Source organism: Bubalus bubalis, chromosome 11, assembly GCF_019923935.1.
Source record: "Bubalus bubalis isolate 160015118507 breed Murrah chromosome 11, NDDB_SH_1, whole genome shotgun sequence".
NCBI classification, from domain to species: Eukaryota; Metazoa; Chordata; class Mammalia; order Artiodactyla; family Bovidae; genus Bubalus; species Bubalus bubalis.
Window position 1 is genome coordinate 88442535 of NC_059167.1, and position 19875 is coordinate 88462409.

The 19875-nt window shown below is 41.5% G+C and overlaps 1 protein-coding gene across 8 annotated transcripts in view; it reads right to left on the bottom strand.

Annotated features, from left to right (window-relative positions):
- The window catches only part of MAP2K5 (mitogen-activated protein kinase kinase 5), a 266618-nt gene extending 249331 nt beyond the window's left edge, over window positions 1–17287 (bottom strand). For all 8 annotated transcript variants that reach the window (XM_006052082.3, XM_044925392.1, XM_006052081.3 and 5 more), the window contains exons 1-2: window positions 16435–17287; window positions 10020–10068 (exon numbers count right to left, since the gene is read on the bottom strand). In XM_006052082.3, coding sequence (XP_006052144.1) covers window positions 10020–10068; window positions 16435–16569 — 184 coding nt within the window. In that variant the 5' untranslated portion in view covers window positions 16570–17287. The remainder of the gene's footprint in view (window positions 1–10019; window positions 10069–16434) is intronic.
- Window positions 17288–19875: the final 2588 nt, after the last annotated feature.

Sequence of the window (19875 nt, forward strand, 5' to 3'; positions counted from 1 at the left end):
TGGCTGGGCCTATCAAACTAGATTAGCTATAAATGTACACTAGTTGGAACCATAAATCATAAAAAATTTACTAAAATGGCAGAAAGTGTCAAAGGTATAAATACACTGAAGAACACTAGGAAGCCAATGCACTAAGAGAAGTAGAAAAAAATAATTTGAACTCTTTTTGCCTTATACATGGAGGTTCTTTGCCATCTGACCAAAAAAGCATTACTAGATATGACCAAGAAGGGGGGCAGGGAAGCGCTCTGAAACACTGGTTCACAATGAGAATTCCAGCCTTCTCTAGTTGCCTGGAGCATAGTAATATGATTTTCCAGCACATTAGGGAAGCAAAAGTAGAACCAGAAAGTCTATGTACTGGCTGGATTCTGTTAATGTCACTTAAAATGGAGGAAAAAAATCCTAGCAAGATACCAAATAGAGTGCAGCAGATGGTAAACAAATATTATGAAGCCATCTTCACAAAATCTGCAGTGTGTCACAAATATACAAAATGGCAGAGTTTGGGAAAAGAGAATCATAACAGGCCATATGTTAGTAGCGATTTCCTTCGAAGCAACATGCAATCCAAAACAGAAACCAAGAGGAGGAACATAAAGGCCCAATGGAGGAGAGGCAGCCTCAGGTGAGGGGCGGTCAGAACGGCAAGCAGAGTTCCCACCGAGTAAACAGCAGACAAACAGCAGATTCTGGGGAGCTCTGAGGCACACTACACCCACTGCAGTGGCAGGGCTCAAGTCAGCTTTCGAGAGAAATAATTGAGCTTCTGCCAAGAGCCACACAGAAGCTTAAGACAATACTGTGGTTTATTTGTCATGTGTCATATTACTTCAGTGCCAGGTAAGAGGGTCCATTAGAACTACAGCAAAGGCATTTTTCTAAGGCAAGAGGAAAGAAATGAAAACAGAGTTGTTGAGGTTAAAAAAGACATCAACAGGAAATGATCAGAAGACCTGCCAAGTTTAGAACCCTTCTCAGGGTCTAAGATCTGGTCAGGACTGGAGGCCATAGTTTCTAAGGCTAAATCTTCATATCTGTGAGTTTTATTTTAGCTCCATGCCTCCCACCTCCTGAATCCTTCTTCTTTGCTTCCTCTTTCTTTCCAAAAAAAAATATCTAAGTGCCCACTATGTCATAGGTAATGTTCTGGACACTGGGAATAACAACAGTAGAAAAAGGAAAACCCCTGCCCTCACGGAGGTTATACCCTACTTGAGAAAGACTTAAAAGGGATGAGGGGATGAACCATACAGATATCTGGGGAAAGAATGTTTCAGGCAGAGAGGCAGAAGAATACCTGACATGCCTGAGAGACTAAAAGAAAGCCAGAGTAGCTGGAACAGACTGAGAATAAGATGAAGGAGAGAGAGACGAGTTCACAGAAGTAAGGATGGAGTAGAGCTGGGGGCAGATGACAAAGGGCAAGGCCTTGCAGGACTTGGCTTTCACTCCTGAGTGAGAAAGAAACCCTGGAGGGTCTTGAGTGCAGTGATCTCACTTAACTTCCAAAAGAATCACTTTGGCTGCAGTCTGAGGAAGAGGCTATGTGGAGGCAAAGCAGAAAAAGGAGACAAGTCAGGGGGCCACGGTCCTAGTCCAAGTAAGAGGTGATGGTGGCCTAAACCAAGTTGAGATTTTGAGCAGTCATTACATGCTGGATATATTTTAACAGCCAGCAGGATTTGCTGATGGATGAGAGACAGAAGGCGTGTCCTTACTACTTCACTCCTTCAACCATTCATACATTCCAGAAGCACAAATTGAGAGTTTACCATGTGCCAGGTGCTACGCTGGGTTTCTAGTGACTCAAAAGTGAATGGTACTGGAACTTCCCTGGTGGTTCAGTGATTAATACTCTGTGCTTCCACTGTAGGGGGCACAAGTTCAATTCCCGGATGGGAACTAAAGTCCTGCAAGCCATGGGGTGCAGCCAAAAAAAAAAACCCTGAAAAACAAGCATCACTATCTACTGCCCTTAAGGAACTAACCTGGTGTTTGAGTAAAGGACTTAAACTTCTAAATTCTCATGTAAAACAGCTAGACTACCAATACTTACTACTACTACTACTAACTACTACTGCCACTAACAACTACTCTCATAAGACTAAAAATGTTTTGGACTTTTTGCATCAGTGATATTTCAAAATAAAATTTCAATAAATTAAAGCCCCCTTTATACTGTTCCAAATTCTAAGAATACACAATTAGCTCTTAAATGTTAATTTTTTTCCACCAGCAATGGGGACCATTTAAAACATTTATTAGATATTTTGATGGATCACTAAAAGGCATCTCTAGGCCACATCCAGGATAGTCTTTTCCCCTGGGTTTCTTTTTCTTTTTTTAATCGGAGTATAGTTGATTTACAATGTTATGTTAGTTACAGATATACAGCAAAGTGATCGGTTATACATATATACATATCCACTCCTTTTTTAGATCCTTTTCCCATATAGGCCACTACAGAGTATGGAGTAGAGTTCTCTGTGCTATACAGTAGATTCTTATTAGTTACCTATTTTATATATAGTAGTGTATATATGTCAATTTCAATCTTCCAGTTTATCCCTCTCACCACCCACCTTTGCCCCTGATAACCATAAATTTGTTTTCTACATCTGTGACTCTACTTCTGCTTTGTAAATAAACTCATTTGTATCCCCCTTTTTTAGATTCCACACATAAGTGATAGTATATATTTGTCTTTCTGTGTCTGACTTACTTCACTCAGTATGACAATCTCTACATCTATCCATGTTGTTGCAAATGGCATTATTTTGCTCCTTTTTATGGCTCAGTAATATTCCACTGTGGGCTTCTCTGGTGGCTCAGAGGTAAAGAATCTGCCTGCCAATGCAAGAGACATGAGTTTGATCCCAGGGTCAGGAAGAATCCCCTGGCGAAGGAAATGGCAACCCACTCTAGTATTCTTGCCTGGGAAATCCAGGATAGAGGAGTCTGGTGGGCTATAGTCCATGGGGTTGCAAAAGAGTTGGACACAACTTAGTGACTCAACAAAGACAACAAATATTCCATTGTATATAGCTTACATGTTAATTTTTAGACTCAGTGTATGTCTAATATGAAATTACAATTTTTCATTAACCTACCCAGTTTTACTTACAGGCAAACAGTTAGCTTTTAGGTATGGTACAGTGTAAGAAGATAATGCTTAATTTTTCCCAGAAATTCATAAAACAACTGAAAAGGATTCTATTCAATGAAGAGTGAGTATAAAATAGTCACAGTTAAAGAAAAACAAAACAAAGATTTATCCTAAAGTCATATTTTCTGAACCAAAACTCAGACACCTGGCTTAACCAATGTGAAGATATCCATATGAGGGCTATAGATCAGAATATATGACATCAGAGTATCCCAGAAAAGTGGGACCTTATGGTATTTATAAGTCAGCATTTGTCTACATAGACTTAAAATGCATCTACCAAGTCAACAGTAAGATTTTTACTATCCAGTAACACCAGCCCAACTGTAATTTTATACTAGTAACTTGTCTAGAGAAAATCCAGGGAGAGGAACACATGTAACGATGCACAGGAAACTCCTTAGCAGGCACAGTTGACTTTTCTCACCTCATGTGTTGGTGTACTCATTAATCTGTTAATGACAATGTGAAAATCAGCAGGGCTCTTTGGACCTATATGAATGTCGAGCTCCTATAGCATACATAGGGCCCACACATGCAAACATACAAGATGTTTTATGGTTATGGAATTTAGCTTCATCTCAGAAGTGTTCTCATATCTGCGGAAAGACAAATTATTCAATAACCAGCATGGAATCAACTGTCTTCTTGAAAAATCAAGTTGGATCTCTGCCTGACTCCTTGCACCAAAATAAACTGAAGATGGTACAAAAATTTTTTTAAAAATCCTCTGCCTTTGTAATAAAATACATGTTGTTTTATTAAAGAAAAAGAACCCACATGAATACACATACAAACATACATATTTACGTACATACCTAAAAGTGCGTATCTAACCTCATTAAAGTAGAAAGAAAAAAGAATCTGAATTAATGTTTCTCCAGCATCTTGGAATGTGGAAGACCTTTCAAAGCATGACATAAATCCAGAAGTCAAAATATGACAAACCAGACCATGCAAAAATTTTAAACTTCTCCATGGGAAAAAAAAAGAGAGAGGAAAAAAAAGAAAGACCAAAATAAGCTGAAATGAAAGCAATAAACTAAACAAAAATATAACATCTAATACAAAGAACCAATTTTGTTAATATAGGAAAGCTCTTCAATCAACTAGAAAAACACAAATAACCTAAACAGAAAAATGGGCAAAGTTGATAAATAGTTCACAGAAATTAAATACAAATGACCAAAATATAAATGAAAAGATGCTCAAGCTCATTTATAATTGAAGAAATACAAAATAAAATTATAATATAATAATCTTTTTCACATATCAAATTGACATCAACTAAAAAGTTGATTTGCTGAGAGTAGAGAGAAATGGGCATTTTTGAACACTGCTGGTGGGAGTGCAAATTGGCTCTACCTTCTAAAGAACAACATGGAAATAGCTATTAAAACATAAAATACGGTACTCTTTGTTTCAGTAGTTCCAAATCCATTTCTATACCATGGAAAGTCATAAGAGACAATGCTGTTGTTGACTGCAGCATTTTTCTTTTCTAATGCTACTAAAAAAACTGATAACGTCTTAAACTTAAAACTGGTCCACCAACAGGTTAAATAAATTAAGTCATAGCCATAAGAGTATCCAAAAGAATGAAGTTGATTTATATACACTTACATTAGAAAGAGACCCAATATATACTATTAAGTAATGGCAGGGGCAACTAGCTGCAATATTGTATATATTATGTATGAGGAAATATCTGGAAGGATACAGAAGAAACTGTTAACTAGGGAATTGGGGATGGGGACTTTTTGCTTTATTTTGATACTGACTGTAATTTTTTTAAGATCATCTTAACTTAAAACAACAAAAAACTAGACACTATATATTGAAAAGTAGTACTTTCACCTAAAAGTGGTAAAAAGAAAAAGAGGTTTGAGGTTATTAGTCCAAAAGGTAAGTCTGGCCCGAATGGGACTCCTTCCCCTCATTCACTCCTAAATCCCCTTGGAAATGCTATCCCCAGGAACAGAAATCAGAAAGAATATAACCACTTACAGACCCTCTGCCCTCTCAGGACAAGTGTGGGAATTTGATTTTGGATCCTGAATTGTCCACCACCAACTAGTTATATCCCATGGCTAAATAACTGTACAAATAATCCCCCCAAAAAAGCAAATGTTTTACTTAACTTTAGGTTACACGCATTTTACAGTTCTCTTCTGAACATTCCATCTTACTCAACAAGGTGTTTCTACGAGGCACAAAGCATACTTGTTGCTCAGTATGCACAGGGTATTAGTTCCAGAACCACATCCCTCCCGCTCCATCACGAACAGGACACCGAAATCCGTGGACCATCAAGTCTCTTAACATAAAATAATGTCATACAACTGGCAGATGTGGAACCTGTGGATATACAGGGTCCACTGTACTGAGAAGAGAGCCAGGGTGAAATAAAACGTGGCCCCTGTCACCAAGCCATCAAAATCTAGGGAGGATGGGAAACAGGCACACAGCCAACTGGAGGGCAGGCCCAACAGGTCACCTGCTCCAGTGACGTGCCCAGAGGCATGAGCCGCACTGGTGGGGACTGGGGGTCTCACCAGCAAGATGGCATTTCTCAGAACTGAACTTCCGGTAAGAGAACCTTAACCCTTCCCCTCTTTTCCACTTACTCTTTTTCTCTACATTTATACAGAACAGGTAAATTTGACATTGTCCTTTCTCTTGTCAATTATATCATTAAATATAATACCACCTCTTTTGTATAGGTTAGTGCTGGGTATACTTTGCAGGGCTTCCCTGGTGGCTCAGTTGGTAAAGAATCCGCCTGCAATGCAGGAGACCGCCTGCAATGCAGGAGACCTAGGTTTGATCCCTGTTGTCAGGAAGATCCCCTGGAGAAGGAACTGGCAACCCATTCCAGTATTCTCGCCTGGTAAGTCCCATGGACAAAGGAGCCTGCCAGGCTACAGCCCATGGGGTCCCAAAGAGTTAGACACAAGTTAGTAACTAAACCACCACACTTAGCAGCCATATATATATATTACCATAAATAATATATATTATTTTAATATATATATTAAATATATATAATAATATATATTACCATAAATATCTTAAAGTTTTATTTATTCAAGATTTGTTCCATCATACCATAAACTACTGAAAGAGCTCTAACATTTCAGCAAATTAGCATATAAACTACATCTTTCCAACTATCAGTATTTTTTGCACATAAATTTCATTCATTAGTATGGATCTTTGTTACAGAAAATAAGGTCACCCTAGAACACTAATGAAAGAAGCCCACATAGGATTTTAAGTCTATAATGGAAAGTTCACAACAATCTGAACACAATAAAATGAAGAACTATCATCACTTTGTCTCTGTGTCCATTTGTTCTTATTCTTGCCACCTAAAACTGGTCCAGAAGCTGATGGGTATAGCGCCATTGCCCTTGTCGTGGGGTGGGGGGGAGGAAAGGGGAGGAAAGTAAAGTCTCTAAGAAGTTAAACCTAGAAATTTAAACATTTCTTCTGTTAGTGTTAAGTATACTTTTCAGTGTTATATATATTACCATAAATATTTCTTTGATCAAAGTTTTACTTATTCAAGATGGAACTTACTGTTCCATCACACTCATAAACCACACTTAACACCCTCCACAGGCTTTCAACGTGCTTGGTTACAAAGGCTGCAAGTTTCATGCTCAAAACAGAACTGTATTTACATATGGACTTTACCACTTCCTAGCTGATCACTTTCAACAATCTCTTTATGTCTCTGACTTTCAGTTTCCTCACAAGTGTAATTTTCCTACCTTACACAATTATTGCAAAGATTAGCAACAATCCAGGTACATCATCAAGAACACTGTCTGGCACACAGCAGCCCATCAATTAGTTCAGTTCAATTCAGTAGCTCAGTCATGTCCGACTCTTTGCGACCCCAAGGACTGCAGCACACCCGGCCTCCCTAACCATCACCAATCCCGGAGTTTACCCAAACTCATGCCCATTGAGTCGGTGATGCCATCCAACCATCTTATCCTTTGTCGTCCCCTTCTCCTCCCGCCCTCAATCTTTGCCAGCATCAGGGTCTTTTCAAATGAGTCAGCTCTTCGCATCAGGTGGCCAAAGTATTGGAGTTTCAGCTTCAACATCAGTCTTTCCAATGAACACTCAGGACTGGTTGGATCTCCTTGCAGTCCAAGGGACTCTCAAGAGTCTTCTCCAACACCACAGTTCAAAACCATCAATTCTTTGGTGCTCAGCTTTCTTTATAGTCCAACTCACATCCATACATGACCACTAGAAAAACCATAGCCTTGACTAGACAGATGTTTGTTGGCAAAGTAATATCTCTGCTTTGTAATATGCTGTCTAGGTTGGTCATAACTTTCCTTCTAAGCAGTAAGCATCTTTTAATTTCATGGCTGCAGTCACCATCTGCAGTGATTTTGGAACCCCCCAAAATAAAGTATGCCACTGTTTCCACTGTTTCCCCATCTGTTTGCCATGAAGTAATGGGACCAGATGCCATGATCTTAGTTTTCTGAATGTTGAGCTTTAAGCCAACTTTTTCACTCTCACTTTCATCAAGAGGCTCTTTAGTTCTTCTTCGCCTTCTGCCATAAGGGTGGTATCGTCTGCATATCTGAGGTTATTGATATTTCTCCCGGCAGTCTTGATTCCAGCTTGTGCTTCTTCCAGCCCAGCATTTCTCATGATGTCCTCTGCATATAAGTTAAATAAGCAGGGTGACAGTATACAGCCTTGATGTACTCCTTTTCCTATTTGGAACCAGTCTGTTGTTCCATGTCTAGTTCTAACTGTTGCTTCCTGACATGCATTCAATAAATGATAGCTAAAATAATCAGCATTACTACTGTGAACACTGACTCTGAAAGCCAAAAAGGCACAGGTACATCAAGCCACTTGTAGAGGGATACAGAAAGGCAGAAGTAGAAAAAGCAAGATAAGATTCTTTTTTGCCTCACCTAAAAACAATCAGAATGCACAACATCAAAAATTATGACAGCTCTTAGAACAAGTCTCGACAGTGGCTGAGAATATACACATGAGAAATTCCACTTTATCACCTACTAGCTGTGAGACTTAAGTTACTTAGAGGAGATGTCCTCAAGTAGCACAGAGCAAATAACAGTCCTTCAAAGTACTTCATGGGGATCTTGTGAAGGTTAAATTAAATGAGATAACCAATGGAACACTCTTAACACAGCATCTAGCAGCAGTTAAGTACCCCCAATGTTAATTACCAGACCATCCATAAAATCCTTGGCACCCCCAAGGAGTTACCGCAAGGCGTCTGAAGAGCTTGCAACACTAACATGTATTTCAGATATACATACTATTTTTCAGTAGTATATGAAGTTCAGTGTGGTTAATACAATACTCTTCTTTATTAATTATTTTAGGAGTTCTACTCAAGTAGCTTTTAAAACCATGAAGTGATTGTTGAAAAATATTCAATAGAGAATACTGAAATAGCAATAGAGAGAGAGATAAAGCAGGAAGTGTGTTCATTCAGTCAATTCTTCCCCCACTACAGCCCCAAGTCTGCTTTTCAGGAGAAACGACTGGAAAGCACTGCAGAGGGCACCTCTTCAGATCTTTGTCTCAATATGTACACAAAGTTGGGAGGTGGAAGTAGGGAATAAATATGGGATCATACTATATTTAATCAAAATGGGATCATACCATATGTATTTTACCTATTAACAGTATATCCCAAATATATTTCCATGTCAATGTTTAAAATTCTTAATTAATTATTCTAGGCATTTAGCTTACCTCTAAATTTTTTGCTTTTAAAAATAATTCCAGGGAATTCCCTGTGGCATAATGGTTAGGGTTTGATGCTTTCACTGCTGTGGCCCAAGTTCAATCCCTGGTCAGGGAACTGAGATCCCACAAGCCTTACAGAGCAGCCAAAATTAAAGAAAAAAAAAAAAAAAATTTCACAATGTACACTTTGTTTGAAGGGCATTCAACACATGTGTAGGTATTTCTGTTGGACAGTTTCCTAAAAGTGGATCTGTCCAGACAAAGGTTTTGAACATTCTATATTTTAAATATTGTCAAATTTGTCTCCAAGAGAACATAAATAAAAGAGAGGACCTTGTACTCTCTGTCATTAACCATCTGCTTAAAAAACAAGAACAAAAAAGATACAATCATGTGGAGAAACTGTACATTTTTCCACAGGGAAAAGCAGACCACATTTTCAATAAAAGTTGGGGCCACAGTTACAAACCTTTCTTTATCCTTCCCAACACCAGAGGCCCTGTGCTCCTGACTAAACTCTCACCCTTCTTGGCCCTTCACATCCCCCTGGCTTATGTCAAACCAGTTTTCTAGTACACCCTGCCCCCACCCCAGGCCCCAAGCCAACTGGTTTGGTGGGGGTGGGGAATGACTCAAGACCTGAAGTGTTGTTGTCCCCATCCAAAAGCCTTGCCAAGACCCATTAAAGCAGAATTATTCCACGCAACATTCACTTAATTGCTCTACTCTGTTGCTGTTTTAAGGTAGCAAAGGATTAAAATCTTTTCATCAATAATCATTGGCCTACAGGTAGTTTACACATTTCATTTTGTCCTACAATATTATTACAGTGAGGAGCAAGAGCAGATAAAGGTCATGTTGGTAATTAAAGCTATATTACAGAAATATGTACACCCAAGATATGATTAAATAAGAAAATATTACTTGGTTCAGTATCATCATTAAACTTGCATTAATTTATAAATATTTAAATGTACCATATGATGATCATAAATAATCTGTTTTTGTCAGTTTCTAAAGTAACGCAACCCATAAACCCTTTGAAAAATTACTGCAGAAACAGTCAAAGTATATAACCCAGACTTACATTCAAATGCTGTGGTTGTTGCTTCAGGCAGAACCTGGCCTATCACATCCTAAACAAAGAAAGAATAAAGAAACACAATTAGCCATCTTCTTTACTGCTAACATGTGGCAAATCCTAGAGGAAATATGTGAACCTGGAAAAGATTTTTGAAATGTTGGCATAAACTATAAAAACATTAGCACATAATCACACTTAGCCCAGCAATCTAGGTCCAGAGTTTAAATCTCTATTTTAGAGTTTAAATCTTTTCTAGGGGAGGGGATCATTAAAATGTCCTTTCCTCTCTGTATTAATAATGTAAGTTTTTACCCTGGATTCAATAGCATAGACAAGTACACTGTTGCACATTTACCAAAAAAAATAGGTTTCTTCTGTGGGAAGCTAAAGAAGGAATGTACTGTTAGTAGAAAAAGAGGTTTCAGGAGTCAGACTGGCCTGGATCTGAATCTCAGCTCTGCACTAAACAAGCTGTGTGACCGGGAACAAATTACTCATCCTCTCTGAGCCTGAATTTGATTATCCTCCAATATGGGTCTATAATGCTATTGGTACCTGTGTTCATGCTCAGTCACTAAGTCATGTCCTACTCTTTACAACCCCATGAACTACAGCCCATCAGGCTCTTCTGTTCATGGGATTTTCTAGGCAAGAATACTGGAATGGGTTGCCATTTCTTCCTCCAGGGGATCTTACTGACCCACAGATCGAACCAATGTCTCCTGCACCTCCCGCACGGCAGGCAGATTCTTTACCACTGAACCACTTGGGAAGTCCAGTACTTATGGAGGTAATGTAAAAAGTATTAAATAATGTAATAAACATGAACTAACCTAATACACCATAGATCTTCAACAAATGTAGTTTTTGATATGTAACTAACAATACCATGCCTTGGACTCATAATGGGAGGAATTCAAAAAACAAGTTTCCATCATGATGGTGTAAATCTATAATACTACATTTAATACAAAGAATTATCAACCTCTACTCTGTGCAACTGAGAAACATATTTAATGACATCAAAACAGAGTTAATCTATTATGTAGTTAATCTAGCCTACAAAAGAAGTGCATATAACTTGGTATCAATGTTTAAATGAACCTGTAAAGTTAAAAACACTTGAAAAATAGTCTACAGAGACAGTGTATTTAAAAGGGTACAGAACACCTTCGAGAAACAGCTCTGGGAACAGTGACCCTCCATGATGTCCAGTCCAACCCACATGGTCTACACACTCCATCGCTCTCGGGGAGCTCTGCTGCAACGTCCCTCCCGGGCCGTGCCACAGCTGGCACCAGGCGCCGGCGGCTGACAAAGCTGCTCGCGGTGTTTCTCAGCAGGGCGCCCACAGCCCTTCCAAGCAGGGCACTTAGCAGTGTGGTGGCTGCAACTTCCTTCTAAAGGCAGTTCTTTAGAAGCTTTTGCTGCAGTGGCAATCTGCATAATAGCCTTGCCTCTACTCTGTGTGTGTGTGTGTGCTTTAAGTCAATCTGTGCATATGAAATTGATCAAAAGGAACTATCTGAGGCAGTCCTCACTCATTAGAGCCAAAAGAGATTTTTTTTTCCTTTAGTCTTAGCAAATGAAACGACTTTTTGAGGAAGTACCTGCAAAAGATTTTAGTATTGAAGAAAAAATTCTTTCCAGATATTTGTAGGTACAAAGTATCTAGTGACAGGTAAATGAAAGCTGCTGAGTTCATATGGAATACACAGGCAACCGGTGCAAAGCCTGAGAGTGTGGAGGACCGCCAAACTGCTAGGCTTGGACCTTGGCTCTGCTGTTCAGGCCCTGAGTGACTGGATCTCTCTGGGCCTCCATTTCCTTCTGTGTAAGATGAGATCATACTTGTACCTACCTTGTAGGACTAATAAGTTAATATTTATAAAGTGCTTACAACAGTGTCTAGCACATGTTAAGCGCAGTATTAGTGTCTGTTAAATAAATAAAACAGTCCCTGATGACTGGAACGTTACAAATCTTAGCTCATAACAAAACCCTAAATTTCAGCACCCGGCAATTAATGGAGGATGATCTCTGTTCACTTAATCCTTCTACGCATTTACTGAGGACTAGCCAGTATTGGTTTAAAAGAGAGGAGAGAAGGGCAAACACCCTCCACCTTCCCAGCTCTCCAAGTCTAGGTCATGACTGCTTACTTTCAGACAACCAGTCTCGAGGTGTCAACCCTACAGAATGAGCAAACTAACTTAGGATCCTTCCTACTTATGAACAGCAGATCCCCATCAAATGACAAATTTCTAACAACTATTTGAACACACTGCTGGGCAACAATGGCCTCCTTAGCCCATCAACATAAACAAGGAGCCACACAAACTTTACATCTAACATGGAGAAAGAGAGAAAGAAAAAGCAAGAATCGTGAGGGAATCATGAGAATCACATGAACATAACCAGCCACCTTGTTCTGTTGAGGCAAATAAAGTGGAGCTATCGTGATGACAAAGGGGAAAAAGTTGGAAAATAAAACACTATCTCCTGGTCTTTTCTAAGCAGGCACATCCAACTTTATGCATATTTTCCAGTTGTATTTTAAGTGATTAATTTCAAAATGACCCTTATTCTCAACATTTTGCCCAACCTAAAGAATGTTCCAAGAGCACATGGGTTTACACATGGGATGGTGATCATTTCTTGATCCTTTTCTTCTCCTTCCCTTCAGTCAAACCAATGGCAAACCAAAAATATAAGGGAGCATCCACAACATGCCAGGAGCACAAAGACAACAAAAAACTGTAGGTAACAGAAGAATAAGACTTACTCCTTGACGTCAGGAAGATTATAATCTGTCACAAAAATAGAGACAAACCTAAAAGACTAACAATTCAGAGCATTACAGTTCCCCAATGGCTCAGCTTGTAAAGAATCTGCCTGCAATGCAGGAGATGCGGGTTCAACCCCTGGGTAGGAAAGAGCCCCTGGAGAAGGAAATGGCAACCCACTTTCATTCTGGCCTGGGAAATCCCATGGACAGAGGAGCTTAGCAGGCTACAGTCCACGGGGTCGCAAAGAGTCGGACACGACTGAGCAACCAAGCACACACAGTATGATAAAAGGGCCAAATAAAAGACATAAACTTGCAAATAGTAGTTAAGTTAGAAGGCAGGAGAAATCACAGGCTCAGTTACGACAGACACTTCACAGATAAGAGGAAATGTGGGCTGGAACTTGGGAGAGAGGATTCAGAGGAAAGGGGGAACGTTCTCTCCTACCACTCACTAATCCAGACCTCCTACACAATTTTCCCCAAACTGGGGACTGTGTCGCCAAAAACGACGTGAAACACAGAAAGCTGAAAAACGGATAACCCACATGCCTCTCCCCGAGAGGACCAGCTGGGCCTGTTTCACACGGCAGCCAGTCCCTATTTCAGATGGAGGACACAGCCACCAGAGAGGCCCCGTGACTTGCCCAGGGAGTCCCAGCCATTCGGTAGAGCTATGAGTGGTGCCCTCAACTACCAACTCCGAGTCCAAAACACCCTCAGCTCCAGCTGACTCAGTCACTACAAACTGCTTCTGGCTTCCATGTCTGATTCTGCCAGAAACTAGCCGTGTGGCTTTATCATTTTCCTCATCTGGGTTTCATGAGTCCTCATATGAAAAATGACGTGAGGACAGTTACATCAGATGAAGGGGAACAGTGAAGATTTCATTTGGCTTAAAATTTTAAGGTTCCCAGCCAAAAATGCTGATGTGGACTATTGGTTTCTTGCTGAAGGAAAACTTGGAAAAGAGAGCTCAGCGGTCCTGCAAGATTTGAGCTTGCAGTTCAAATAACCTGATATACCGCACAGCACCCTCAGTCACAAGCCCTGCATCAGGCCTTCCCAACATAATACGCTCCACCTGAGCTTATCTGAGTAAGCACGTGTAAAGGCACCTTGCACTCAGCTCTCAATCATGGAACTGTTTGTGCAAGGCTTACTTTTAGGCCAGTCATCCTTGAGCCAATGTACAACTAAGAGATGCCCAGGCCCTGTCTCTTCCGTTGCTAACAAAAACACTTAGAACTTAGTAAGCTCTAGGTTGTTGTAAGTACTTTACAGGTATCAACTGCCCTAGAACTCAGAACTCTATGAGGTTGGCACTATTTTTATCCCGCAACCCTATTTTGTTTTCTTTTTACCAGTGAAGAAACTGAGATACAGAAGACACTTGCTCGAGTGAGTACGGTAAGGCTTGCAATTTAAAGCCAGTGAGCCTGGCTCCAGAGTCTGTTTCCAACACTGCAGCATTCTACTTGGGCCCATTGTACTGGTGGCTCACTGGTGAAGAACACGCCTGCCGGTGCAGAAGAAAATGTGGGTGACATCCCTGGGCCGGGATGATCCCTTGCAGAAGACAGGCCAACCCACTCCAGTATTCTTGCCTGGGAAATCTCATGGACAGACGAGTCTGGAGGGCTACAGTCCATGGGTTTGCAAAGGGTTGAACACCACTGAGCGACTAAACAACAACAACCATTCTACTTAAAAAAATACCTTCTGTTGTCTCAAATGAGTAAAGTCAAAGAAATCTCATGTCTTTCTCATCAAAGACACAATCTCAGTTAATCTTTAGAAGTCTTTGAGGCAGGTATCATTACTCCTAATTTACAAGCAAGAAAATTTAGGCTTGGAGAAGAACAGTGACTTGCCTAGTTAATAGTTAAATCCAAAGTTCTTGATTCAAAACCTAGTGTGCTGTCCACAAAACCATAATGGTGTGCATCTTCTTTGAAGCTCCCTCATAAACAAATCTTTCAGGGTCCTAGCTAGCACCAGAAACAAAGATGCCCATCTCCTCCAGAATTTTATCATCTAGCGGAGGGGACCAACAAAATTAGCACAAAACCCATGTACTTTGCCAGGACAAAGTTGTGGGCACACAGAGGAGGGGCATGTGACCAAGACCAACACAGAGGAAAAGTGAAGCTCGACTCTGAAGGACAGGTAGGCGCAGGCTAGCTAAAGAAAGAGGCCAAGTAGACATGGCCTGGGCATCTTAGAGAACTCAAGGTTAATTCTATATATCTGGAGGACAGGATGCTCATGTGGGTGTAGTGAGAGATGAAGCTGGTGCCAGGCAGGCATGAGCCAATCAAGATGGGTCCAGAGGACCATGCCAAGCAAGGAGCTTGGGCCTTACCATGAAGGAAGAGGTCAAGAAGCAACAGTCAGAACTGGACATGGAATAACAGGCTGATTTCAAATTGGGAAAGGAGTATGTCAAGGCTGTATATTGTCACCCTGCTTATTTAACTTATATGCAGAGTACATCACATGAAATGCTGGGCTGGATGAAGCAGAAACTAGAATCAAGATTGCCAGGAGAAATATCAATAATCTCAGATACGCAGAAGATACCACCCTTACAGCAGAAAGCAAAGAAGAACTAAAGAGCCCCTTGATGAAAGAGGAGAGTGAAAAAGTTGGCTTAAAACTCAACATTCAAAAAACGAAGATCATGGCATCCGGTCCCATCACTTCATGGCAATCAGATGAAAAAACAATGGAAACAGTGACAGACTTTATTCGTTTGGGCTCCAAAATCACTGCAGATGGTGACTGCAGCTATGAAATTAAAGGACGCTTGCTCCTTGGAAGAAAAGCTATGACCAACCTAGACAGAATATTAAAAAGCAGAGACATCACTTTGCCTACAAACGTCCATCTAGTCAAAGCTACGGTTTTTCCAGTAGTCATGTATGAATGTTAGAGTTGGACTATAAAGAAAGCTGAGTGCCAAGTCTAACATTCCATTTTATTTGAAATACAGTTTGAATATTTATTATGAAAGTAAGGCTTCACTGAGTCTTAAAAGTACATTTTAACATCTCTGAAATAACACCTCTATTTTAACATCTCTGAAATTGGGTTTTGTACAATGTATGGCATGTCATAGTTTAATGGGCTGCATTTTTTCTTCGTTTTACCTCTCTTTCTTTACATAAAATACTATCTTAAAACTTAGGACACTTTAGGCTTGCTAAAACGTGATTGGTTAGGCTGGTCTTCTTTCTCTTTTTCACTAGTTACCAAGTTTAGAGAACTCAGTAGAAAGACCTGGAATCCGGCCAGGGACATTCCACAAAACTCTCTTCTAGATTCAGCTTTGTGTATCTCAGTTGGTTGCTTCTGTGTAAAAAATTTTATCCCAGTCCAGGCTGAGTTCCTTGAGGGCAGGGGTCCAATCTGATTCATCTCTACTTCCCCAGGGACTTCAACACTTGTCAGATTTCAGTCCATGCAATTAATCAATGCTTGTGGAAGCAATAAAACCGCCCCCACATGGAGGCCAGCAATGGTCACTAGCTCAGGCCACCAGGGTAAGATTCAGTGATCACAGTGCTGACTACCCCACAAATGCCTCGCCCCACTCTTTAGGACCGACACACTGAAATTAGCACTCACCAGCACATCCCTGAAGAGTAGCTGCGGCCCAGAGTGCACTGTCCAGTCCACCGCTCCACTATTGGGAATCTTGATGCGAATCACCAGCACTTGGTTCTCCATGGCATGGAAGGGGCCAAGGAGCAGCCACAGCATTACAGGTTAAAGGGGCTCACATCCTGGTAGGGGGGCCCCCTTCCCCCTGGTTAGACGTGGGGGGCGCCAAGAGGTGACAGGAGGACCGTGGGTCAGAGCACGGAGCGGGTGGAGGGTTGAAGAGAGGAGGTGGTCCGGAAGCAGCCCGCAGGCTCGCAGCCAGGCCCAAGCTGTAGGGGGTTGAGGGACGTCTCCTGCTGAGAGTGGACGGGGTATAAGGGGCAGAAGCCAGAAGGAACTAGCGGAGGTCAGAAGGTTCTGGAGTTGGAGAAGATGGCAAAAGGGATCGTGAAGCTCTCTGCCGTCTGTGTGGGTGTGAGGGGACGGCAAAGAGAGGACCCCGTTTTAGGGAGATACAGCGGCAGGTGTCCACTCCTCCTTAAGAGGAGCGGAGGGTCCCCGACTTGGGGGGACTCAGTTCGGGGCTGTTAGGAAGGAGTTCCAGGGCCGCCGGACCAAAAGAAAGCCGAGCGGACCGTCCCCGGGAAGGCCGGAGACGAGTCCTCTGCCCCACCTCAGCCAAAGTACGCGGGGCGCGCGACTCAGCTGCGGCCATCCGAGGCCAGCGTCTTGGCGGCGGCGGCGGCGGCGGCGGCGGCAACGGCAGGAGGGGGAAGACGGCGGCAGGAGGGGGAAGGCAGCGGCGAGGGCACTGTTACTCCGGAACCAAAACGCGCGGCGCCGGAACCCCGGGATCCGGAGAGCGGACCCGCCTGCCGCGGCGCCATGTTGGAAGAGGGCAGCTCCCGGCCGTCCCCGCCCCTGCGCGTCGCGGGGCGGGACCACAGGAGCAAGTGCTTGGTGCTGAGTCCGGAGTGAGGGAATCAAGTGGAATACTCTGTCCCGAGACCCGAGAGGTCGCGAAGCGACCATCCACGGAGACGGCCCTTTGCTTTCCCGATCCTGATTAAAGTCGTCGAGGTAAAAGCATCTAACAAAAGGAGGAGGAAAGTGAACTAGGGCAGAGGTCCGCCAAAAGCCGATTGATGACTTCAAATGCGTCCTGTTTGCCTGTACAGAAGCCTAGAAAAATAGAACTGCGGCTCTCATTAATTCCTGCTTTATCAGCCCGTGTACTTAAATATTCGCGGAGTTTGTGCATCAAACGATCAACAAGGTTGCCTTTTTTCCTTCTTCCAAGATACAGATCTAGAGATTATCTGTCTCCCAAATGAGTAATGTGACTGTGGATTTTTCAGTGAGGTTCTTTACCCCACGGTTGCCCTAAAATAGCAAACAGCCCTCTATTGAAAAGCGACAGGCAAGAAATTCAGTGACGAGGTTAAACTGCCTAGGGACATTTGGAGTTGTGGCATCATCTTTTCCTATTAAACCGTTGCAAAAAATATCCTAGACAGTCCATAAATTTTCACCTAGACAGCAATGTTTACACAATCGGTGATGTCACAGGCAGTAGCAATAACCCTTGATTATTTTTAAATGACTTGTTAACTTCAGATTTTTAAATGCACAATTTTGTTGATCTATGACGCCTATATGGAAGTTCGTTTACAAATTGTTTCGTCCTTTATCTCTAAGAAAAACCTACATATCGCTTTATATCGGGGGACTGAATTTTGTATAAATTCGGGTGAGGAGTGTTATTTCCCTCTCTAACAGTCAGGTGATGAATGCAACCCAAAAAAAATCATTAAAATTATTTATCAGTTTTGATATAATACCAATTTTTCTGCATATTTTCTCTACCTACGTTCCTTCTATATTTAATTTGAAAGTCCATTGTAGGAGATAAATTATCCCTTTTCAGTTATTGTAAATTAATAGCTTAGGAGGAAATTCATTTAGTCAGATCCTCCAGATAGTCAAAGAATTGCCCCTTTCCACCTACACATCAGTCTGTGAAAAATAAATCGTTTGTTCAAGGTCCCCATACACTTTTTATTGAAAGTTCATTTCCTATTATTTGAAAAAATAGACCACAAAACCAGAGATTTTCTATGAACTCATAATTTGTTAAAATGGCTTTTTTATTCATAGTACTATGGGGAAAACCAACTCAATTTGTACTTTCAATTCTTTTGGATATATACCCACAAGTAGAATTGCTGGATCATATGATAATTCTATTTTTAATTTTTTGTGCAGCTGCCATATTCCACAATGGCTGCACTATTTTACATTCCTACCAGTAGCCCAAGGGTTCTAATTTCTTCACATCTTCACCAACACTTGCTATTTTCTGTATTTTTGTTAAAAGCCATGTTCTCATGCATATTAGGTGATATCTCACTAGGGTGATTTGCATTTCCCTAGTGACGCAGAAGGCAATGACACCCCACTCCAGTACTCTTGCCTGGAAAATCCCATGAACGGAGGAGCCTAGTAGGCTGCAGTCCGTGGGGTCGCTTAGAGTCAGACAGGACTGAGCGACTTCACTTTCACTTTCACGCATTGGAGAAGGAAATGGCAACCCACTCCAGTGTTCTTGCCTGGAGAATCCCAGGGATGGGGGAGCCTGGTGGGCTGCCGTCTATGGGGTCCCACAGAGTCGGACACGACTGAAGCCACTTAGCAGCAGCAGTAGCAGTGACTAGGGATGTTGATGTATTCATATACTTGTTAGTCATTTGTATATCTTCTTTGGAGCAGTGTCTATTCAAGTCCTTTGCCCATTTTTTAATTGGGTTTTTTTTGTTGTTATAAAGTATTTCTTAAATGAAGAAAATTAACATTTTACTACTACATTGGTTCATAGAGGTTTTCTTTCATCTCTTTTTACCTTGCTACCCATCACAAATCCTTAACCCAGAATCTGATCCCTTCTGAATGCTTCATAGATACTATCCCAGTATTATATTCATACTATATTTCTCTCTTAAACTTCTGTTTCCATTCTTGCCAATGCTAACAACAGTCTATTCTCAACCCAATTACCAGGATTAGATCAAGTTGCTCCTTTGGTTAAAACTCTCCTGATGGCCTCCTAACTTGTACAGAATAAAAACTAAAGTCCTTTCCTTGAACTGCAAAACTCTATACATTCTGCCCTCCACACCTCCTGGCTTTAAGAGCTCTCAAACTTCATTCACACCATCCTCCTTCTTACTGTTCCTTGAATACATCAGGCATCCCACCTCAGGGCCTTTGCATTTGCCCTTTTCTCTCCCTGGATTGCTTTTATCCAGATATCCACATGGCTCACTCCCTCACCTTTTGCGGATCTTGACTTAAAAATCACCTTCTTGGAGACTTCCCTGGTGGTCCAGTGGCTGGGACTCTGTGCTCCCAGTGTGGGGGACGTAGAGGGGAGGGGGCCCAGATTGGATTCTTGGTCAGAGAATTGGA